This window comes from Tubulanus polymorphus, chromosome 11 (assembly GCF_964204645.1).
Source record: "Tubulanus polymorphus chromosome 11, tnTubPoly1.2, whole genome shotgun sequence".
NCBI lineage: Eukaryota > Metazoa > Nemertea > Palaeonemertea > Tubulaniformes > Tubulanidae > Tubulanus > Tubulanus polymorphus.
In genome coordinates this window covers 261,020-287,078 of record NC_134035.1, presented here as the reverse complement: position 1 = coordinate 287,078, position 26,059 = coordinate 261,020, and the positions used below count along the sequence as shown (strand labels likewise).

At 42.2% G+C, this 26,059-nt stretch overlaps 1 protein-coding gene across 1 annotated transcript; it reads right to left on the bottom strand.

Moving 5' to 3' along the window:
• Window positions 1-893: 893 nt before the first annotated feature.
• On the bottom strand, window positions 894-25,156 carry LOC141912499 (uncharacterized). Its single transcript, XM_074803734.1, has 12 exons — window positions 25,051-25,156; window positions 19,701-19,782; window positions 14,704-14,804; window positions 12,871-12,965; window positions 12,145-12,250; window positions 11,139-11,237; window positions 10,934-10,988; window positions 10,139-10,329; window positions 9,406-9,697; window positions 9,121-9,198; window positions 8,745-8,974; window positions 894-8,045 (listed from the first exon to the last, which is right to left on the bottom strand). Exons 3-12 carry the CDS (start codon window positions 14,779-14,781, stop codon window positions 3,486-3,488), a joined length of 5,784 nt encoding a protein of 1,927 aa, XP_074659835.1. The 5' UTR covers window positions 14,782-14,804; window positions 19,701-19,782; window positions 25,051-25,156; the 3' UTR covers window positions 894-3,485.
• Window positions 25,157-26,059: the final 903 nt, after the last annotated feature.

Here is a 26,059-nt window from a genome sequence, read left to right as displayed (position 1 = left end):
AAACAGAATTAGACGACACACTGGTCCGTTTTGTACGTAATAAGGACATTTAAATTCCGGCGGTAAATATGCGCTATTATTTTAGTTCACAGAAATTCCGCTATCGTTATTCATAGGGACAGCACTGTACGGTAGATATCTTTCCCAGCCTCGCTATCATACTGTGGCATGCGAGTAAAACAGATATTTTTCTTAGCAGAATTTCGTTGATTATCTAATACGATTCCATTGTATATAAATAATTCTACTATCGTATAAGGTTTTTTGAAGGGGATCATCTTTTTAATACGAATTTTAAACTATTTTTGATAGAACTCTTTTCTCTGCGGAATGTTTTAGCATCCGGTAAAGCGGGAGGCTCACATGCCAAAGGAAGAATTTCAAGCAAATTAAATTTTATTCTTGTATTAAAACTACCACTATCACTGGTCTGATGGCGAGTATTGACTCGCATGCAAGTGCTGGTCTCACGGCCATGTAGTATCGCGGGTCGGAGTCGAGAAATAGTTGAATTCTTGAAACACTACCTATTTACGCAACTGGCAATTTTTTTACATGCAATTAGCAGAAAAAAATTCAATTTTGATCATGGAATTTGAAAAAATGTCTTAAATTTCTGTCAGAAAGCAACAGATAAATTGGCAAATAAAACTACTGATACTTACTTAGATATAAGGGTGATTGACCCTAATGAACTAACATCATAGACTTGTCAAATGTGAATTGAAATGGCTGTACTTTGGCCCGTCAAAATCCTTTGTAACCGAATTCTAGAGATTACTATATTGAAACTACTGAGATTAAAGCAAAACCTTTTCCATTGAGTAAAAATGAGAAACAAAAACAGAAAATATAATTAATTACATTTTACACTTTTAATGTAAAGTCTTGACTTTATAAAAAATAGCTGTCAAATATGCCGGTCATTTTTCTATTTACAAAACAACAGTTTTTAGGGTTTTTATTTTATACTATATTACAGCATGTAGTTATAACAAAGTGCCGGCCCAATAAGTGATTAATATTATCATCATCATCATCATCATCATCATCATCATCATCATCATCATACAAGAGAAGGACGAGGATGAGAAGGAGGTTATATGTTTAATATAAGCTTTAACTACGTGTTTATCATTTATAATACAACCTCGTGTGGCTACATTCTATTTATACAATCATTGTGAAAAAGTTCAGACATCAGCACAGAGTGAAACGAGTAAAAAAAAAAAATATTACAAAATCATTGAAAACGAATGAACAAAATGTTTCAGAAATATTACAAATTTTTTACTTTTTGACGAAATCCGTAGTAGCCGCACAAAATGGAGGAACTGTGATATGCATAGTTGGGGCCAGAATTTTCTTCCAATTTTTCAAAAATTCAAAGAGTAAAATTTAAGTCGCACCTGTGGAACCTATCACAACAGGAGCATGATCCCAGGGTCATGCAGTGGTAGCTTTTAGACAGGAAAAATTAAATACCCTTTTCCAGAAAACACCCCTGGATTAGACATTCCTTCAGCTTTGAGTAAAATCAACTGAATGTGTAAAAAAACACTTCACTACAACCATAGAATCAGAACTTCAATGGTTCAAATAATACTTCAACAACAAGTTTTAAAAATTCAGTGACCATTCAAAAACTTGTCTTCCAATCACTGATGATTTAGTCATTCTTAAAAATAACGACGACGACTGTTAAACATTTTACGCGTGGTTCTGAATCAAGTGAAATGGAAGCCCAAATAAATCACAAATTCGCATACAATAATTAAGTAACTAATAGTAATAATATCAATAATAATGATTAATAATTGAGGTTTAATCATTGATATTTGTGCATAAACAAAAGAACAGTGAACGACTGCCTAACTGAAGATGTACACACGACAAAATCCAGTGTTCTCCACAACATGTTTTAGAGGGGCGACCAACCATTTCATTTTCACATCCACCCCTCTGAAAATAAGCCACTCCTTATAAAATATCTTCTGCCACTACCAGAGTGGATTTTAATATTCTACTTATGCTGATAATTGCTTCGAAATATATTGAGCTAATGTGAAAAATAGAAGATCACACCAAAATTAAGCTTAAATTGTTTGTATTTTTTGGGTGGATTGAAAGCACCTTTAAAATCCCAGCATATGGAGAACACTGAATTCTTATCAATTATTCGATATTTTTTTGTTCAATTCTACAAGCAAGAAAGATCAAAATCGTAACTCATGAAATCGATTTCATTTTCGCGTCGATATCAGTTAACTTGAAATTCAAAACTGGTCTTTGAAAATAACTGAAGTTACGAATATGAACTAAATAATTCATACTGAATTTGCGAAGATACGATTGATATGAAACTTCGAAACAAACGAAACTGATCTGTCGCGACAAACTTAAGACTACATTTACTACACAGAAATAAACAATGACAAAAACTTTACATAAATGTCATACATGATTCAAATATTGTGACCGTCACAATCAGTGTCATAATTCTACTCATATCATTGTAATTTAAACAGTTTGTAAAGAGCATCATTGTCCAGCAATCACTCTACATTATACACGCTTATTCACACACACTCTCTCAGTCACTCACGTACTACTTGTCATGTTTTAAATGAGAATTCTAGCAGTCTATATAATACAGACTAACCAGTCAAACCTGAGGCGCTAGAAAAAACTGTGTCAATCTCAATCAAGGCGTTATTCATGAAACCAGTAATATTACAACAAAAATACAATTTCACGGTTCACTTCAGTGGTATTTACTTAAAACTGGTTTCCGTATAGAAACTGACCCCCTGGGCTTTTACGTAACAAAGTTATCTTTATAGAAATACGCACTATTTAATTAAAGCCCTTCGTATTCTAAATTCTAAATCTCTATGTAGATCTATTTACACAGTGAACACTTCCCAAAAATTCACAAGATCAAACACGTTTCAGTTGATAAGAATAGACTCCGATCCAGAACCGACCGAGTCGGTAGCGTTGATATGAAGTTTTCTTTCCGTTAAAAACTAAACTCATCCCAAAACGGTAAAACTATTCGTTCACATTTTCTGTTGCCTGTGAATGTGAAACTGAGGACTCGATTAAACAGTTCTCCGATACAGTTTGACTCTAGGGTTAAAACATTTGAAACAAACTTATTTCACTTCCAAAGTCGAACTTAAAATAGAACCGTCGAATCGGGTTCAGTTTCTTATTCAACTCGGTTCTAATTCTAACCGAGTAATGGCAAAGTGTTCTGTACTGATTGACTAAACCAATCAGAGCACAGGATTTTTAGCACATATACGTACAAATATCCATTCGTATTTCACACAAATGGTGTTCAATTATTTTGACAATATTTTTACCTTTTTTACCATTTCATCAAAAAAATTCAATAGAAATTGAGCAACAGACCAGTGACACCTACCCAAAATATCAGGTGGTTCTTTTAAGTGGTTGATATGAATATTCTGCTGTTTCTACATCATACCCGGGAATTGAGGATTCTGATTCATGCCCATGTTACCCATACCCGGATGTCTCGGTCGGCCCTGCGAGTAAAGCTGTTGTTGAAACTGTTGATACTGCATGCTGTAATTCTGCTGAGGCGGTGGTCGTAGATAGCCCTGACCGTCAACCGGTGCGCCCATACCGCCGTGACCGTGGTGCATACCCATACCCGGGCCCTGCATCGACATCTGTTGGGCCTGCATCTGCTGCATATGCTGTCCGTGCATCATGTGCCCATGAGGATTTTGACTGTGCCCCATAGGAGGCCCGTGTCCCGGCCCACCCATCATGGTCGGCGATTGAGAATTCATTAAAGCGTCCATTTGTCCACCGTGCGGGGGGTAATCCCCCGGGCCGCCCATCATATGTTGCCCGTGAGGATGTCCGCACGGACCTTGCGGCATCATTCCCGCATTACCATGGTTACCGTAATGTTGCGTCGGCATATTATGCATGTTGTCGTACATCCCGTGCGGGGGAATCCCCGGCTGCATGTTACCGGGATACATTTGAGAACGAGGCTGGTGTCCTTGACTCATCATCATCTGCTGTTGAGGACTCATCACTTGATCGGGCGAAGACATGGACATGTGCGGGCCCATATTACCCATACCTGGACCGGGGCCTTGGGGCATGTCGTTATTCGGCGGGAAGTACTGCATGCGCGCAGCGGCCATTTTACCTTCTAACGGAGCCGGATATCGATTGATGTCGGCGAAATCGGGTAATTTAGGCGGGAATCGCGTTGGTTGTGAAACTGGTGGATTCGCCGGTAAATATTGTATCGTATTCGGTGCTTTAGCTTGTATTTGAACGTTAGCGTTAGTGATAGGTTTAACACTACCAGACGTACGAGAGGTTGATGCAGCGGCTGAATTAGAACTAGAACTCGATACTGTCGTCTGCTGCTGCTGCTGCTGCTGCTGCATACTCGAAGCCATTGACGCCATCGATGGAAGCGGTCCGTGTTGCTGTTGTTGTTGCTGGTGCTGAAACTGCGCAGCTGCAGCTGCTTGCTGTTGCTGCTGTTGATTTTGAAACATTGCAGCCGAATTATTACCCATTGTTTGACTCTGGGACATCGACATCGAATGGTTCATTCCGGGTTGATTCATCGACATGGCGGGACTGATTCCCGCACCACCGGGACCCATGCCCGGTTGGCTGTGCATTCCCGGAGGTATATTCATATTTTGCATACCGGGAGGCATGTTAGGATGCGATTGATTATGTATCCGAGGAGCGCCACCTGGTGGTGGTATATTACAGTTCTGCAGACTGTGCTGTTGCATCGTCTGTCCGCTCATGGACTGATTCATCATCTGTCCGGACATACCACCCGGTATATTCACAGCGCCACCTGTCTGTTGTTGCTGTTGTTGTTGTTGTTCCATACTCGCCTGTTGTATTTGCATATTAGCCCCGCCCATTGCCGGGTTATTGACACTTTGAATGTTGAGTTGTTGAATCGACATTGTCGCGTTAACGAACGTATTATTAACACTCGGAGGTTGATTCGAATTATTACTATTATTACTATGCGGAGCGACACTAGTCGGCGCTGCTTGCGGTGATTGTTGATGGATGCTATGTTGCGACGATGTTTGCGGTGAACCGTTATTTTTAGAATCGGACACTTGACTCTGTATTTGTATGTTATGAAACGGACCGCCTTGTAGCATGTTCTGTTGCATCTGATTCGACAGATGTTCGACGCCCTTCGCGAGATTAGCGAGACTCGCCGATGTTATATTCGACATGGTGGCGCTCTTGCCCGTAGTCGGAGTAGCCGGTTTACTGTTGGACACACACGCGTTAGTCGAACTGGTCGTCGTTGTTAACGACGGCGGATCGAAGTGAGTTAATCGTTGAGTGGCGCCGACGGAAGGAGAATTAACGATGATCTGATTTGATTGACTCGTCGTAGTCGCGTTAGAGTCGGTACTCAGTCGTTTCTGACTGATCGGTAACGGACTCGATATTGATTTTTGACTATGAGTCGATAACGGTGATTTAACGGGTATTGTTGTAAGCGGAGTACCGGGTTGCTGCGTAGTACGAGAAGGTACCGGGTTCGGCGTGTGAGGTGACGCCATCTGGCCGCTGTGAGACATCGGACTCGGCTGCGGTCTCGCTGCGCCCGTGTTTTTACTATTATTCGAAGCGTTAGCGCCGGTTGCCACGGTTGACAGTCCTCTCTGTTGTACGATACCCGGTGAGAACGGACTCGGCGGCATCTGATTGGTCGATTGCTGTCCTATCGGACTCTGATTGATCGTTGAAGTCGGCGTGGTAACGGTATTGTTGTTGTTATTGTTGTGTTGTTGAGGCGTTGCCGGGGTGCCCGGTTGCGACGATGTAGTTTTCTGTGATGGAAGACTCGAATCATTAGCCGCCCCCAGCGCCCCCTGGTTGTCATGATATGCTAAATTTGCTTGTTTAGTAATCGTTAATTCCTGGCCCTCGAACTGAGTTAAATAGTTTATCTGTTGAGGGGAAGGTGTCGGTTGTAATTGTTTATAAATATCGTCCATTTGTCCGTTATCCACTTTTCGTCGTTTTGTCGCCTGCCCGTAACTAGGCGGAGGTTTAGCGGCCCCACCTGACGACGAATCGAGAAATTGTTCTGGACTTTGCGCTTTCTGAATAAAAACATCACCCCCTGGGCCGTGTAATCCTGGCTGACCACCTGAGCCGTGTAATCCTGGCTGACCACCTGGGCCGTGTAATCCTGGTTGTCCACCTGGGCCTTGTAATCCTGGTTGTCCACCTGGGCCATGTAATCCTGGTTGTCCACCTGGGCCGTGTAATCCTGGCTGACCATCTGGGCCATGGAACCCTGGCTGACCACCTGGGCCATGGAACCCTGGCTGACTGCCTGGGCCAGGTAATCCTGGCTGACCACCTGGACCCGGTAATCCTGGCTGACCACCTGGGCCCGGTAATCCTGGCTGGACGCCTGGACCATGTAAACCAGGTTGACCACCTGGGCCCTGTAATCCTGGTTGACCACCTGGGCCCGGTAATCCTGGCTGACCACCTGGGCCTGGCAATCCTGGCTGGCCACCTGGACCATGTAAACCAGACTGACCACCTGGGCCATGAAGTCCTTGCTGACCGCCTGGCCCGTGTATTCCTGGTTGACCGCCTGGCCCGTGTATTCCCGGCTGACCACCTGGCCCGTGTATTCCTGGCTGACCACCTGGACCATGTAATCCTAGTTGACCACTCGGACCGTGTAATCCAGGCTGACCTCCTGGCCCTTGTAATCCAGGCTGACCACGTTGCTGCTGTTGCATTAAATTTGGATCATTGCTGCCAAATTGACCCATATTGTTAAGGTTCATCATAGGATCGTAACCATTGCCCCCTACATTAGCACCACCACCACCCGGACCACCACCAGGACCGATATAGTTCTCAGCAGGTCGTTTCTGGCCGCCAGATGTTGGAGGTGCGGGATACTGCTGCATCAGTTCAGGTGGATTCGGTGATGGCTGTAAATGTGGAGAAGGAATCGGACCGTTAAAACCCGGTGACGTCGGCGATGGCAACTGACCGGGCATCACGTGACGTTTCTGGGCTAACGAATACGAGTACGAGGGCGGCGGGCCGTGCCCCGGACCCTGCCCCGTCGGGCCCGGACCCGGTCCTTGCATGCGCATCGCGTTCATTTGTTGATGCTGTTGACGGCGTTTTTCGTCGTAGTACTCGCACTGTAACCGGTACCACTCGCGTTGATTCGGCGTCATATTCTGTAAATCGGCTTGAGATATCGGCTGAGGGGACATCATACCGTGAGGGGATGGACCCATCATTCGCGGACCAGGCGGACCTTGCGGACCACCGGGGCCCATATAGTTCGGACTCATACCGCGTTGACCCATCATTTTATGCTGCAGCATGTGCATCTGCATGTTGGGATTGTGTTGCATAGCGCCGGGAGGCATACCGGGCATACCTCCTCCGGGGCTACCCATCGGTACATTCATCGGCTGACCGTCACCTCCGGCCTGTTCGGGAAACAACATCTGTTGTATTTTGCGTAGACTCGCTAGGTGTTCTTCTCTTCGTTGTAATTGTTCCGGCGTAAGATTCTCATTAGGAACTTTAGTATGAGATAGATTATGCGGACTAACACCCATCGGTAGGCAAGCGTTATTCGGATTAAACCCGGGATTCCCGTGTTGCATCATCGGATGCATCATCGCGTTCTGTTGCTGTTGCCAGGTTCCCATATTAACGTTCGGACTTTGTTGCGGAAATCCTTGATTATGCTGTGTCGGCGGGCCGTTATAAGGTCCGGGACCTCCTCCGCCCATCGGGTTTATTCCCGCTTGTTGTAAGTTCATGTTTTGTTGATCGACCCACTGCGCGACCGTATTGTTTGAATCCATACTGGGTCTAAATTGTCCCTGACCCGGAGGACCGGTTGGTTTCTGCATGTTACCGCTGTACATCGTCGCGAAACCCTGAGATCTCTGTTGGTGTTGGTTAAATTGGTTCATTTTCACATTCATCGGGTTTTTCTGTAATGAAATGAATATTTTTTCTGTCATCTCGAGAGAAAGATAGAAATAGTTCACACTTTGTGACAATTGGTATAAAGTTTGAGTAATTAGAATGTACTACATTTAGGCAGGTAATACAAGCACCAGGATCCAGTTCTACAGACGTTACTTCAGTCGAAAAGTCTAAGAGATTGGCTATAGCCTCTACGGCCCTCGGTACAATTCTAGAAATGAGTTCACATTCACAGGAAGCACATCTAACACTGCTGAGACCCAATGTACAGTATTCTGTACAACATTGTAATGCCATCAATCGCGTGAAATATTGCAGGAATAGTCTCTGAGTGGCTGTGGCATCATGTATTCATTGAAACACAAAATTTTTAAGTTTAAAGTTTTCACAAGGCCAACTTCTCAGTAAATATCCGTTGAAATGAAGTAACTTAAGAGTCAAACTTAGGCGATGACAGTGAGCGTGATTAAATTCATAGGGCGAACTCTTTTATCAGATTGGAGAATCCGTCTGCCTCCAATCGTACTCTCTAATTGGTCACGTGGCATTGTGGAGTCTCCGAAACCTCCTTTCTGTTGAGGTGGTGTGATTCGGATTTTGTGTGGAGCCAACCGGAGATTTCGGATGGAGACTTCGGAGGTCATAAAAGAGTACGCCCATATTTACAAATTTCAAACATTGATGAAATGGCAATATTTATTTACCTGTAAGAAAGCCTTTGTTTGCGGTTGATCGAGGTGATATTGTATGAGAGATTTACACTGACGTCTCAGTATAGAATCAGCCGCTTTATTCGCTAACGCAGTCGAGAATACGAATATCTGACTGTGCTGCTGCATGAAATGGCTTGAATTCTCCGCCTGCTGAGAACAACGTTGATTAGGGGTCGTCCCTATTCCTATCTGTCCGCTTATATGTGTTTTATCTTTATCACCTGAAAAGTTACACAAATTAAAATTTCACGTATGCCCACGAGGTTTGTATTATTGAGGTTCCACTGTATCAACGATGTTCCTTTGTATAAAGGAGGGTCCACTGTGATTTCCTCAACGAGGAGACAAATCAGTTCCTAAAACTCACCGCTCATAGTTCCATTAAAACCAGTCATATCCGTCTGCTGACCGTCTAACTCAGACTTTATCTCTTGTTTGATATCACCTTAAAAACAAAACCAGAAATAATCACTATTAGATACAAATCCCTTTTCCTTCCACTCCACTCCGTACCCTGCCAGTCTCTCCCTTACTTTCCTCCCACTCTTGGTCTCCCTCTCCCCACTACAAACCCCACACTGAAACCTACAAACCCAAAACTGCAAAATATCTTATAAATGTAAAACTACAAAAAGTGTTTTAGTCATTTTACCTTCATGTTTAATATTGATAATATTAGCACCAATTTCGTCATTCAGAATACCACTAGCGCCACCTGTATCATTCTCCTTTGAACCACCGTTAACTGTCTCGAGTCCCGGTTCCGATTTCAGCACCATATCACTCCCCGCTGTCGCTCCGGTTGTCGATGTCGTCGTGGCAACTTTATCCGATAATAACAATGATAATCCGGTATTGTTTGAATCGGAGAGTTCTTTTTGTAAAATCACAGCATTGTCTAAATCCTGATTCACAGGTGACAGAAATTCACCTTTCTCGATTTTCTGTAAAATAGAAAATAATTGCAAGTTGAGAAACACCAGATCCAGAGAAGGGTTAACCTCTAAAACTCAGGGTCCTGTTTCAAAAAAGGATAAACCAGGGCTGCCAACGTTAGTAACTAATTGAATTTTTTCACTTACATTTCATTGAAAAAAGAAAGAAAATGTTCACATTAATCAGTAATCAACACTAAGACCCTCAGTAACATCTTTCATATTTCTGTTCAAATTAATCAGTAATCAACACTAAGACCCTCAGTAACATCTTTCATATTTCTGTTCAAATTAATCAGTAATCAACAGTAAGACTTCAGGAATCAGGAACAGTTGGCAGCTTTGATTTCCTCCTAAACGGATTCACGAGTTTTATTAAACTTATTCATCACTTCAATTCAGGAGTTGATTTTTTAATCTAAACTCTGCTCAGCCCGATACTGAACTTACCTGCAATTGCACTTGAATGATGGGGAAAATTTCGTTGTTTAAGAATTCGAATAGTTCTCGTTCCTGGGCGTTCGTCACCGCGCGATATTTACCCAACAAATCGATCCAATCTTTCAACGTTACGCAACAACATTCCCATTCCTTACGAGTGATCAGTTTCTTACTGGCGATCTCTTTGTATAATCTCAAATCTGTGCAAGATAAAATATCCCTACATTACTGAGTACTCGAACCAGATTTACTAAACCAAGGCTCGATGTAAAACTAGATATGGATACAATACTGTTTGATAGGAGCAGTATTCTCTTAGACGTCCTACCACTGGCCCGCCCGCCCGCCCGCTCGCCCGGATGGACGAAGGTGACGATAATATCCCTCCAATCTGCTGGATGATGGGTAAAAAGTATTTATGATGATGATGACTTTTAGGATATAACCAAAACGTCGAATCAAATATTAGCTGAAGGAAGGGAAACAATTCTGACAATTTTGGAGTTCTATATTATTTTATAATATAGACATGCGAGTGTTTGTTAATGGTGATCAAACCAAGGATTTGTTGCAGTCAGAATTTATATCTAGACAACCAGTTTATAGTGATGAATGTGGCATTTTTCAATCATCTCCATCCAATGTTCACAAACATTATATGCATATGGAGAATTGGGTACTATCTCGACCCTTCGCCTCAGCCCCGTGTTTGTACATTTCCAGTTCCATGGCCTGCATTAGTTCAAGCTTGTGAAGAAATGGAAAATTTCCAGTCGATTTGCACAAATTCACAGTAACTCTTACCATCAAAATACCAGTAAGTATTTCCTGCAGCGTCCTGTCCGGCATTGATCGCTCGCTGAAAAATATAAATACACAGCATGAATAATATCAGATCATCGAGACTCCATCCTCGCCTTTCATCATAGGCTTTTAAGTATGTGTCCGAAATCAGTGGTATCTAGCGGAATGGAGAAGTTTTTTGAGAGGGGATTTTGTATATACAAACCATGTCATCAGTGGCGGGACACGTGTCATTAACGGAATCAACCAAATCTTCATCTTTCTCATCGTAAGTATACTCTATTAACCATTTCAATATATCAACCTATAATAAAACACAAACTAACATATAAACTTCATCCAGACAAATGCCGCCTCCGTCCAGTCGGGTAACGGCACTCACCAGATGGCGCAATCATTCACTGCATTAATGTAATGAAAATTAGTTAATTTTCGATGAAATTTGAACTTGATTTTTAGGCTGCTGAATCCGAAATATTATCAAACAAATCATCGAATAGATATAAGATTGACTTTCACACTCAGTGTATGGTATAGATTTCACTGAACATTGATTTACTAATCACAAACTGGAATCCTCACTTGCCACAGTAGCAGTGCCAGTATCTCATTGTGGAACTAGGCACAGGTGTATCTCTACACAATACACTGGAGTTAAATCACAGTTGAAGAGGCTGTTGACAGTGTAGGAAGAGGCTGTTGACAGTGTCTCTCAGCTCACATTGAACAATATCATCAGGGAAGAACCCGCGGGACCCAGGACTAGTTAAAGAGGCCCGGGATCCGATAGGACTAGTTAAAGAGGCCCGGGATCCGATAGGACTAGTTAAAGAGGCCCGGGATCCGATAGGACTAGTTAAAGAGGCCCGGGATCCGATAGGACTAGTTAAAGAGGCCCGGGATCCGATAGGGCTAGTTAAAGAACCCGCGGGCTCCGATAGGACTAGTTAAAGAGCCCCGGGCTCCGATAGGACTAGTTAAAGAGCCCCGGGATCTGATAGGACTAGTTAAAGAGCCCCGGGATCTGATAGGACTAGTTAAAGAGCCCCGGGATCCGATAGGACTAGTTAAAGAACCCGCGGGCTCCGATAGGACTAGTTAAAGAGCCCCGGGCTCCGATAGGACTAGTTAAAGAGCCCCGGGATCTGATAGGACTAGTTAAAGAGCCCCGGGATGGATCCCGCGGGTATCATAACCATTAGCAACCTCACCTTCTCTTCAGCAGTTAGTTCAATAAAAGATTTCGTTGCTAGGGGATTCAAATCTTTACGTTTCTCGCTCAATAACTTTGTCAGATGCGACTCGAAATTCGTTATTCTGCAACAACAACAAAATATGAAATGATTATCTTTGATGAGATTTCTACGGACGGACCTCTGTATACAGCTGTAATTGCTCAGCGAATACGGAACTAATTCAGTTTATATTAACAGTTGAATAAATAATGACACCGAAGATCTGATACTCAGAGATATAATTAATGTCTGGAAAAATTGAAATTCATATTGAATCAGTTCGGTATTACATTCGAATATATAATACTATTAATTGAATTACTGTTATATTTTATCTAATACACAGATTACAACAGATTCATTTATGTCTATTTCAACTAAGCTTCAGATAACATCGTGTAACCCAGCTCAGTCAGTTCCAGTAGTTGTATATACCTGATGTCTTTTACGAACCAGAAAGGACTGATTATTAATCCATTTTACGCTGTATCGATGTAAAATGGATTAAAAATCAATGTTTTAATTCAACTGAGCTAGTTCATTCTGGTCCTTTAATTTAAAGTTTAAAAACATCTATCAGGCAAAACTGACTTAACGAGGTCACCCGATGACCTCTCAAACCAAGTCAAATAGATATGAGAACTGGTGCGATCCTCCGAGGAACTCTTAGACTGTTACTGAGAACTCGAGGTTGTTACTTACTGAATATTGGAATCGGGAATTACATAACGTAAAATACGTGCGCAAATATCTGGTGTCACTAAACTGTCTTTATCACGAATACACTGTTCAAGTTCCTATAAAAATAACAAGACAAAAGAAAAGAAGAATTAAAAAGGCTAGTTTTCAGTGAGTTGGTCAATCAGACAGCGACAGCACCACGCTGTCCCTGTATTCAGTGAGTTGGTCAATCAGACAGCGACAGCACCACGCTGTCCCTGTATTCAATGAGTTGGTCAATCAGACAGCGACAGCACCACGCTGTCCCTGTATTCAGTGAGTTGATCAATCAGACAGCGACAGCACCACGCTGTCCCTGTATTCAGTGAGTTGGTCAATCAGACAGCGACAGCACCACGCTGTCCCTGTATTCAGTGAGTTGATCAATCAGACAGCGACAGCACCACGCTGTCCCTGTATTCAGTGAGTTGGTCAATCAGACAGCGACAGCACCACGCTGTCCCTGTATTCAGTGAGTAGGTCAATCAGACAGCGACAGCACCACGCTGTCCCTGTATTCAGTGAGTAGGTCAATCAGACAGCGACAGCACCACGCTGCTGTGAGTCAATTTTACGGATATATTTCAAATCCATCAAACTGACTCATATTTCTACAAAGAAACCAATGACATGTGTAAATAGCCAACTCTACTGGGTCCGGTTTCATCTTATCTGTACAACTGGATGAAAATAAGCTCGGTTTAGTCTTATCTATCTAAGAGTCTGACACGATGAACCAGACCTAGAGTTTTTAACGAATGTTCAAGTGGTTTCAGAATAGTTCTTTGATTTTTTTCCAGAAAAGTTTCAATGTTATAAAACTGCGACCTATAAACCGAGTGATACATCCTGTTAGTGTACTATGAGAATGGAGCAGCAGTCTGCGTTAGTTCTACTGGACTCAGTTCATCAGTACATCGGTTAAACAACAAACCTATCTTAACTCAACCCAGAACTATGGAACTGGGGCCTGGGTTAGTTGCTCAAAAGACTTAACAGCCAGACTAATACCAGGGCCCAGTTTCACGAAAAAGTTTAAGCCTAAAACGGTTAAGTTTGAATTGTTGTCCTCATTGAAAACATGACGTAACCAATGGCAATTACACCAAAAATTAGAGTTAAACTATTTTGTGAAACTGGGCCCAGGGCCCGGTACCGCAGTTGCGAGATTCATTTTCAATGTTCTAAATCTATAGTCCTGTAGAGTATTTACTACGGCATTGAGCAGCAACTGACCCCAGAATATGAGAAATCAAAGATAGAATTTTTATATCTCTCATAAGGTGAGTGCAAGTAACATCTGGAGTTGTAAAACTTTTACACAGTTACTCTAACTCACAGAATAATGGCAGAGAAAACTCTAGTTTACACACTGCGGCTGCTGCTGCTGCTGCTACTGCTGCTGATTAAGATGCTCATAGTGAATAATCCATGAATCCTAACAACACTAACCGATTCATCCAGAGATACACTGATATAGTCTAATAGTCGATGGATATGTATCCAGATTCTGATCGAATCTCAATCTCTCTCAATAATCCATCGATGAATCAACAATAACCAGTTTTACAGGTGCTAATCCAATCTATTCTACACGGTTAGTGATCATCGGTTCAGCTGCCCACAGAGGCCTCTCGCTGTATACAGTCAGACACCTCTCATTGGTAAATGATAAACTACAGTTTTCTAGAGTTGTTTTTTTCTATATGATCAGTACTAACAGCTGATGAGTGTGTGATGTGTGGGTCACAAACTGATAAACACCTCTCTCTCCTCTCTCTACTCTATCTGTCTAGTTTCTCTGTATAAACTTACCCTTATCGTCAACTTGATAAACTTGAACTTTGGCCGATGAATGTGCAAAAAGTGCATCAAATATGGAAGGTCCAACATTGCATCAAGTTGTTGGCCAGCACCTGAAATGAGTAGAAAACTATCTATTGTAGTTATTGAAGAATAGGGTGCAGGAGGTTTTGGATGTAACGGGACCTCGAGGTGAGCTGTAATCAGAGAATCATACACAAATCTATAAGAATTTACTGAAGAATCTTCTAGACGCAAATGCGTAAGTTTAGTATTAGAGCCCCTCGGGTTTCTGGATGATACAGGACTGTAATATTACAACGCTTTCCGGACAAACGATTTCAAAGATAATTTTCGAGCCATTTTTTACACTCATGGTTCATTAGTTTATTCGAACAGCGCGTGCACCGGTTTCATCAGTCAGCCCACTCAAAACTGCGTAAAACAACCGATTTACAACCAACAATAGAATCATCGTCACGACGACTGCCGTAGGCTAGCAACACATGGCCAGGTATTGTCTCCAACGACAACAACAATTCTCGAATCTTTATACACAACCTATCATCAGCGAGAAACTGAGCGAGATGAGATGAGATTTTGACGGATATTATCAGATTATTGATAAATATCAAAACGTCGGGATCATAATCCGTATAAACAACAATTACTCGGAGAGACGGAGTCATTTTGAGTCGTCAGTCGTTGAGTCGTTTGAGTCATCGACTCCTCGAATGATGATATTATCGCGAGAAGCTGCTCTCCATCTGTCCATCTGTCGATATCAACAACAGAAGCGACCTCTCTAATAGCGGACGACCTCTCTAATAGCGGACGACCTCTCTAATAGCGGACAACCTCTCTAATAGCGGACAACCTCTCTAATAGCGGACAACCTCTCTAATAGCGGACAACCTCTCTAATAGCGGACGACCTCTCTAATAGCGGACGACCTCTCTAATAGCGGACAACCTCTCTAATAGCGGACGACCTCTCTAATAGCGGACAACCTCTCTAATAGCAGACTACAATATCTATGAATCAGTAGGTTAAACCAGATCGACGATGTCTGCAGTTTCACTTCATTTCAAAAATTTCACGAGGTCAAATTCTTCATAAAATTTTCTTCCTCGTAAAAAACAAACTTCAAACGATAAAAACGTGTCTTGTTTTTTGTGTGTTTGATGTTTAGAATTCGGTGAATTGTTTGATGTTGTAATAACAGTAACCGTGACGGCTGCTGTTTGTTGACGGCGTCGTCAGAGGCCCGGTGGTGGTCAAAATGTCAGTTAAAGAAAACCAACGGATAAATACCGTCGTAACAGTGAAGTTGTAATCGTCACTATGTCAACTATCCACTGATTAACTCTAACCAACTTTTCAGCGACTCGGGCCCGGACCTGTTAGGATTTGAGCCAATGAACCCGGGATCGATGACACTCCATCCATCCGTGATATCCACTCCAGATGCATCTAAACTGGTAAACTCAAAATCTGATGAACTGAGATAAAATTCATACCTTTCTGAGCGACAAACTGCACGGTTTGTTGCTCAGTATCAGATGCGTCTACATGTTGATAAAGCAACATTGCATTTTTACTGGTGCATCGGTTTACACTGGTACCCCAGCAGCCGTTAGGGGTTGAGATATAAATCCTAGAGAGAAGTGTGTCACATCGGTTTACACTGGTGCCCCAGCAGCCGTTAGGGGTTGAGATATAAATCCTAGGGAAGTGTGTCACATCGGTTTACACTGGTACCCCAGCAGCCGTTAGGGGTTGAGATATAAATCCTAGGGAAGTGTGTCACATCGGTTTACACTGGTGCCCCAGCAGCCGTTAGGGGTTGAGATATAAATCCTAGGGAAGTGTGTCACATCGGTTTACACTGGTGCCCCAGCAGCCGTTAGGGGTTGAGATATAAATCCTAGGGAAGTGTGTCACATCGGTTTACACTGGTGCCCCAGCAGCCGTTAGGGGTTGAGATATAAATCCTAGGGAAGTGTGTCACATCGGTTTACACTAGTGCCCCAGCAGCCGTTAGGGGTTCAGATATAAATCCTAGAGAAGTGTATCACATTGGTCTACATTGCGGCATCCCAAGCAGGTTAGAGTTTGAGATAATCCTAGAGAGAAGTGTGTCCACAGTAGCCGGTTAGGGGTTGAGGTGATGCGGGATCCATAAGAAAGATGGAGATATTGAGGAAGAGTAAGAGCAGTGAGAGTTAGTTGTGTTGTGTTGTGTGCGGTGAGAGGAAAAAACCTGAACTTTTACTTATATTGTACTGTGATATTACTGTTCATATACACTTTATAGATAATAAATAACCAAGTACAACACACACACAGTTATATAGTCAGTGAATAGTCTTACTTAAATGACCCCGATAAATTAATGTTATATATATACGTTTACTATAAATATTCCAGCAAGAGACGAACGTCGGGGACGGAAGTTGGTGTTCTCTTTGACGGTTTCTGTTGAATTGATCCGTTATCTAGGTCAGATATGGAATTATCGACACTTTGATCCCGGACCGCGAGCCGATTTTTCTAAGAATCAAAAACTAACCGCCAGTGAAAAACAAAAAGCTTTAGTTCGATCAAAGAGCGAGGGTAGAAACCGGGTAAAACTGTGAGTAACTGATCATAGTCTATATCGCACTGTTCACCGTATCGGTCAAAAACAAAATTATTTTCTATTTCTTCCGCAGCCAGTTTCGCGAGAAAGCCTTACTTTTAAATCTTTTTCATCTCTTCTATAATTTAGTTAACCTTAAATTTTAGTTTAATTTAGTGAAATTGAGACGGTCAGTTTTTATTATACAGCGGCGTGTATCTCAGTAACTATACCCCAGCGACTGGTCCAATGAATCATCTCGTTTCAAAGGAACCAAACCCAAACTTTGCCCAAAAAAGATGGTTCTAAATGACTCGACGATGCTCGCGATAATCTGGTGTAAAACATGATTCATTCATGACAAAAATGCCATAAATTGTAATTATTTGAAGATCTATAGAGAAAGAAGAGAGAGAGAATAAAGAGGAGGTTGTGTTCTCACAGTACATCACACTAACTGGATAGTAGAACTATCACGATCCGCGCAAATATCAAACAAAACTAAATTAATACTTTATTATTAGCTCAATACAGATTATCACATCGAGATCAAACTTCACAACTTTGATAGATCAAAGCAAAATATAGCGAATAAATATACTATTAATCAAACCGGTTGAATGTTTGATGAATTGTTGGTGTTTAAACAAGCAGGAATTAGCAGAGACTGCAGGAATTAGCAGACTACAGGAGTTAGCAGACTGCAGGAGTTAGCAGAGACTGCAGGAATTAGCAGACTGCAGGAGTTAGCAGAGACTGCAGGAATTAGCAGACTACAGGAGTTAGCAGAGACTGCAGGAATTAGAAGACTACAGGAGCTAGCAGATTACAGGAATTAGCAGAGACTGCAGGAGTTAGCAGACTGGAGGAGTTAGCAGACTGGAGGAGTTAGCAGACTGGAGGAGTTAGCAGACTGGAGGAGCTAGCAGACTGGAGGAGTTAGCAGACCGGAGGAGCTAGCAGACTGTACTGGAGTATTTGCGTGAGGAGGGAAGTAAACTATTTACGTGACTGTGGAAACGATATAAAATGTGGTGTAATAGATGAAAACCATAGAAAACTGTTTTGTACACATAGACTGTAGATGATCTGGTTGAAGGCCGTTCATTCTCTCTATCTCTCTCTATCTCTCTTTAACTGAGGAGAGGGTTACATTAGAATTAAACATTCATCAAATACCACAATCCACTGACATCACTCACAACTATCTACAACTACCTATAACTATAACTACCTATAACTATCTGTATTATAAAATGTAAGCACGCTAGGCCTACGAGATGAGCTCAGCATCGCGGACCAAGTGGCCTAACTCACGTATAATACTGATAACTAACTCAACCAGGTTTTCATCTCTGACTCTTGTCGTACAGGGCAACATCGACCTGGTTTATGGCCGACCATCATCAGCCTGGCCAAAACAGAAAGGTGAAGACCATAGGGGCTCCTACCAGGTCTAGCCCCAAAATGAACATGAATTTACAGGCAGCCACCTTGGGTACTATGAAGACTTCAATAATCAGTTTCTCAAGATTTCATGGAATGTCTATGAAAACAATCCATCGCATAAGTCACGATGTGGTTGCCCAGTTGGCAGGTGGGTGAAAGCGGTAACCACCCGGTTGTAGTCGTTAGTCCCTTGACCCGGTAATACAGAACATCGTAGTCATTGTACTAGACAAATAAACATGCAGCAATCTGTTTGAATTCACCTCGTCAAAGAATGAAAGAAAGAAAGAGAGAGAGAGAGAGAGAGAGAGAGAGAGAGAGAAAGAGAATTGTTTGAACCGGATCATGAGGTATGAATAACTGAACTGATCTAGTGTATACACCGTGCTCTGACTATTGGGGTGTTTTCTAACTGTCAAGGAATTTAACATAGAACCTGCTATTTCCCTGTATAATGAATGAATGAATGAATGAAGGAATGAATGAATGAATGCCCTTCAGCTATTCTATCTATCTATAATACTGTTACACTTATCTATCTATAGTTCTAACAGTGTCTCCTTTAATTACAATGTAATCAAATGTAAGTGTCAAAATTTCCATTACATCTACACACAGGGCTGGACACAGTGAACTACACACAGGGCTGGACACAGTGAACTACACACAGGGCTGGACACGGTGAACTACACACAGGGCTGGACACGGTGAACTACACACAGGGCTGGACACGGTGAACTACACACAGGGCTGGACACGGTGAACTACACACAGGGCTGGACACAGTCAACTACACACAGGGCTGGACACGGTGAACTACACACAGGGCTGGACACGGTGAACTACACACAGGGCTGGACACAGTGAACTACACACAGGGCTGGACACAGTGAACGCATCTAGGACCTAACAGCAGATATATAGATCACACAGAACTCACCTCTTTAATTATTGTAAAATAAAATAATCCCAAGTCAGGAAAACGTTAACCAACAAAAACAACACATCATGACAACAACAGCCTGAAAAAAAAAACAATTGAAAATCATCATGAATTGTTGGATGGGGCATGTTAGAAAATCAACTGGTTTGAACTCAATCTAAACGAATAACGGTTGAAACAGGTTTAGCGGTTCACAGCGACCACTAACAATCAGACAATTCAATTCAATTCAATTGATTCGACGATTATTTTTATATTATCGATGAAGACATTTGAAAGGTTCGACTTAAAATGGTGCAAGAAACGGGTTCTACATCACCATGGAAACAGTATCTATCGAATAAAACTTGTTTTAAATAACGAAATCCGAACGAAAAATAATCGAAGAATTGTTCGCGATAAAACGAGTAAAAAATCACTGGAAATGATTTCTGTACGATGAACATTATTCACAGTAAAACTGAGCGTGTCGTAAAATATGATGTTTAATCCGTAGAGAGTGAGAGAGAGGAGAGAGGGAGAGGGAGAGGGAGAGAGGAAGAGGGGGAAAGAGGGAGAGGGGGAGAGAAAGAGGGAGAGGGGAGAGGAAAAGGGAGAGTAGACAAGGGAAAGAGGGAGGAGAGAGCGAGGGTAGGGAGAGGAGAGTAAGGGGAGAAAGTGAGATAAGAGGGAAGTGAGAGGGAGAGGGAGGAAGAGAGGGGAGAGTGAGAGGAGAAAGAGAGGAGAGAGGGGAGAGTGAGAGGAGAAAGAGAGGAGAGAGGGGAGAGTGAGAGGAGAAAGAGAGGAGAGAGGGGAGAGTGAGAGGACTCGGGCAGTATCTGTACAGATAAGACTGGAAGAGGTGACAATAATCTAACTGCTTCAGGGCTGACAGTTAATTGATCACTGGCTACAAGTGCTGCAGTACAGTCATTTATAACAGTGGTTTTACAGAGACGAGTTGAGAGAGAGAGAGAGGGTCACACAGCTCTCCCGCACATCACAGCCTCTCAGCGACAAAGTCTCTTAATCATCTGCTCTAAGTTTGTCGGTCGTTAGTGACGATATTCGCAACAATCTATCTGGTTGTCGTCGGCGCCCGTGTGATGAGACAATCGCGCAGCGCCGCGGCAGCAGTCGACACGGCAGTCAGCCGTACATGAACCGCAGCAGTCAACTACCACATAATACTACTTTCATAAATCATTGAATATTCATGATTTTATATTCAGTATTTTGCGGTGATAAGCACGCTACTTCAACTGCATTATTCCATATATATGTTCATTGTGAAACAGCGCACAGTGTTTCTCTAGAAACCGGTCTCGAGGCCATCTATTCATTACACCACCAACTGTGACTAACATTCTTCTCATCAGGACCTAGTAATCGTGTAGTCATGATTTAAGTTCGAAAAATGGTGTCTTTAATCTTACGACTGGTCTCAAGTAGTAGAACTAAGATGGTCCTAGTTCTAGTTTGTGCAACTGATTCCTGAGGGGCCGGTTGCATAGTCATGGCTTAGACTTAAGACCAGTCTAAGACCAACTTAGTTCTATAGCCAATCTATCAACTTAAGACCAGTCATAAGATTTAAGACCACTTTTTGAATTAAGTCACGACTGTGCAACTGGCCCCTGATTTCTAAGAGACCGCGAGTAAAAGTACTTTCAATCAAAATTTAAATTCACTGCGCGATAACTTCCAAACTTTGTGGAATCTGGACACTGATGGAACAAACGGTGCAGTTTCTGATTCTGATACTGTGTAATATCCACTATCACTGATTACATCAATGAAAACAATCGACATACACCACTGCGACAACGACGACCACCACATACATCGGTAACAGTGAGTGTCAGTTGTCAACGGTGATATAAATGTCTTCACTGCTGCTGCGGCAGCGGTGGGTAAAGTGTCACAGCAATTGTAGAACGAAATGTAGTCACCATCAGTACTTTAACTAATCATACAGTGCCATAAGCATTACATAAAATACCGGGTTTACAACGGCACCAGTTCCGGGTTTACAGCAGTACCAGTACCGGGTTTACAACAGTACCAATACCGGGTTTACAACAGTACCAGTACCGGGTTTACAACAGTACCAGTACCGGGTTTACAACAGTACCAGTACCGGGTTTACAGCAGTACCAGTACCGGGTTTACAACAGTACCAATACCGGGTTTACAACAGTACCAGTACCAGGTTTACAGCAGTACCAGTACCGGGTTTACAACAGTACCAATACCGGGTTCACAACAGTACCAGTACCGGGTTTACAACAGTACCAGTACCGGGTTTACAACAGTACCAGTACCGGGTTTACAACAGTACCAGTACCGGGTTTACAGCAGTACCAGTACCGGGTTTACAACAGTACCAGTACCGGGTTTACAGCAGTACCAGTACCGGGTTTACAGCAGTACCAGTACCGGGTTTACAACAGTACCAATACCGGGTTTACAACGGTACCAGTACCAGGTTTACAGCAGTACCAGTACCGGGTTACAACAGTACCAGTACCGGGTGATGTGTCAGTTCTGGGTCGAATCTAACACATGCCTCTTGTCCACCGAGTGTAAGATGTTTGTTAGCTACAATAGACAATTTCCATTGCGATGGATGGATGACTGGTTTGTACCGATTAGGTATTCATTACTAATAGCACAGCAGCAGCAGCCACCGCCGCAGACTGGACTGACTAGCAACTGACTAGTGACTCCCTCACTCTGGTAAATGGACTAAGAAACGACTTGAGTTAATGATCTCTCTCTCTCTCAGTTTTTACCGCTCGCTCATCAGAGCTGCTGTAACGGTCACCGTGCACTTACTACTGATTGATAAAACACATCACGTTCTACATCAAAATTCATAACACTACGACATATATATACACCAGCGCTGTGGTGTCGTTGGTTGACTGAATACTAGCACCTTTACTGAGGTGACGGTACACACCAGTGCTGTCGTGGTCGTCAGTTGACTGAATACTAGCACCTGTACTGAGGTGACAGTACACACCAGCGCTGTGGTGGTCGTCGGTTGACTGAATACTAGCACCTGTACGGAGGTGATGGTACACACCAGTGCTGTCGTGGTCGTCAGTTGGTTGAATACTAGCACCTGTACTGAGGTGACGGTACACACCAGCGCTGTGGTGGTCTGGTCGTCGGTTGGTTGAATACTAGCACCTGTACTGAGGTGATGGTACACAGTACTCCATTCAATCTCCACAGTTAAGTCAGAGATCAATTCTATCTATACCATCGATATATCAATACTGATTGTTACATGTGCCAAATTCAATTGTCACAACTGGGCAAAAAAATACACTTGTATCCAAACTTATCACTAGCTTATAAGAGGTTAAGCCAGGTGCATTCAGTAGTGTATTGTATTAGGCCTAATCACCCAAGATTCAACACAAACCCTTATGAACATACTATAGTTGAGAGATATCCTGAGATAGATCTCAAAACTAGTAAAACTTACAAAAACTCTGCACCCAGTGGCACAGTTGTGGATTAAGTCCAAAAGTGGTCTTAAATCTTAAAGCACTTTCTATAGTTGTTAGATGGCTATCGAACTAAGTTGGTCTTAGAACGGTTTTAAGTCTAACTGTGACAACACAACCAGCCCCAGGGGTACAGAAGTGTTTAGAGAGGACTGCTAAAAATAGATTCCGGACAAGCTAATCAGCAGATCTAGCCTAGCCTACGCATGACTGTTCAAAAGTCAGTAGCTTTCAATGAAATCAGTCAATTGACTATAGGTATAAATTGACACGAACCCAGACTGAACGCTCTTACTTATATTAAAAAGGAGTGTTGTTTATTAATAAGACGTAGTAGAAGAAAGTTCCACCTGTTCTGGTCAATCACTGAGTCAAGGCAGCAGCAGCAGCAGCAGCAGCAGCAGCAGCAGCAGCAGCAGCAGCAGCAGCAGCAGCAGCAGCAGCAGGCTTGCAGTACAGTACGTGGGTGATATAAATACCCCTACACCACATTAACAACATTCATAATACAAAACCTGAACTTTCTAGTATCACGCCTGATACTCATTTCTAGTATCACGCCTGATACTCATTTCTAGTATCACGACGCCTGATACTCATTTCTAGTATCGCGCCTGATACTCATTTCTAGTATCACGCCTGATACTCATTTCTAGTATCACGACGCCTGATACTCATTTCTAGTATCACGCCTGATACTCATTTCTAGTATCACGACGCCTGATACTCATTTCTAGTATCACGCCTGATGCTCATTTCTAGTATCGCGCCTGATACTCATTTCTAGTATAACGCCTGATACTCATTTCTAGTATCACGACGCCTGATACTCATTTCTAGTATCACGCCTGATACTCATTTCTAGTATCACGACGCCTGATACTCATTTCTAGTATCACGCCTGATACTCATTTCTAGTATCGCGCCTGATACTCATTTCTAGTATAACGCCTGATACTCATTTCTAGTATCACGCCTGATACTCATTTCTCTTATTGCAGTGAGACAAAAATGACTAAGTTCATAAAGTAGGCCTACGTGCTGATTATCAACCCATCAATTCTTTGATTAAATGCATTTGAGGGGGGCAAGAAATTGTCAATTTGAACTGCCTCCTTAGAAACCCTAAAAGGTAATAGGCTTATACGCTACCCATACCCTCTCTAGGACTATCTGTAGTGGCCCTAAAACCCTTACATAAGCCTTACATACTAAAACCCCTACAATAGCCATCAACAACAAAGGTGGAGCTGTTGCTGTCTAGTAGGGGTTGGTAGCCTGAACAGATTCTGAACTCTTTTCAATTTTCCTAAGATAATCAGATTAGGCCCAGACATATGGGGCCTGTCCCCCAAACTAGGCCTACCAGGCAGGCCTAGCCTACACAGTACAGGAAGAATTATCTAGGCCTACTAACAACATTAGTTCAGGGTTAACTAATCAGCGTTATGTCTCAATATAGGCCTTAACCTTTAGGCTTCTCAAATAACCAAGAATTTCAAAACATATCTTAGAGAATGTCTTAGACTCGAGTCGAGATCCTTCTGGGTACTTTATTTAAATTCTCCCAGACTCAAAACGACTGCGGCCTTAAATTCAAGTTAAACGGCACAAAATGTTGTATAAATTGTAATCATTGAAAATGACATTATAACAGAACCTCAGTAATGATTTCATTGAATCGTTTTATATCATTCCAAGCATTGCATTGGATTGGATTGATTTTGTTGAAAGAGAAGAAAGTGAAATGGTTGTTTGAAGTATTTAGAAACACTGAATGACAGCGACTCACAATCGATTTCAACAACGCGATGATAAATATAGTTAATAAATACAACTTAACTTACCGCTAGATACGTGAATAAAGCGCACTATATCCGAGTAATAGTTAAAATACAGGGTAATATCAGTGATCAGTAATATGTGAGTAGAATATGATCCACCATGATGGTTCACTCTCATAGTAGAGGCGCTGATTGGATGTTCCGTTTATTAGACAAATTGGCGGTAAACATCATAGATTCAGCTTCAAAAACGACTTCATACTCATTTCAGGACGCATATCAGGGTCTTATTGTTCTATATTTTAAATATTTGGGATTATTTCATTACGAACGATGCTTTATTTGAACGTAAAACAAAGTAAATATCGGGTGTTATTTAAAGCATAAACAATCAATAGATTCCAAACGTGGTCTATTTGTAACGAGTGACGTGATTGGTCGATCCGGTCGCGGCACATCCCCTCCGCTGTGTCACTCGCTTTGCCTAGCTGTTACGTTCGCATCCCTCTGAGATTTCACTTCCTCGCTTTCCAGGGCAGGCAATCAACCAAATTAATTTATAGTAGTTGTCAAATTGAGTAAAATCATGCATGTACCGGTACCGTATACAAATACCGTACCAGTACATTACCACCGCATGGAATTAATAGACAAGCCCTGGCAAATGAGGGTGCCCAATTCCCAGAATGAAAATCATCTCATAATCACTAGAAAAACCCACAAATAATGAAAAAAATAATATAAAGTCCAAAAGTTCAATAATTGTTCACTACCCGGTATCATTGAGCTCAACACGACGGATTTGGTGTTCATCAATGGTTATCAAATATCTCATATGCTCTCCGCGTGTCTTATAACCTGAGAAAGGAGTCTCTGGTCTTTCTCCAAAAAGTATTGCCACAGATCCTTCATAAATGATGATGATCCTGATATCAGGAAGGCAGGTCCTACAGCTACTCCATACACATCCCCTGTCGATGGTGACTAGTAGATCCTCATGCCAAAAACAAGGCACTCATTAACAAGCACATTTGTTAAATCTTGTTTTTATTCAGATATTAACAAGAATCAA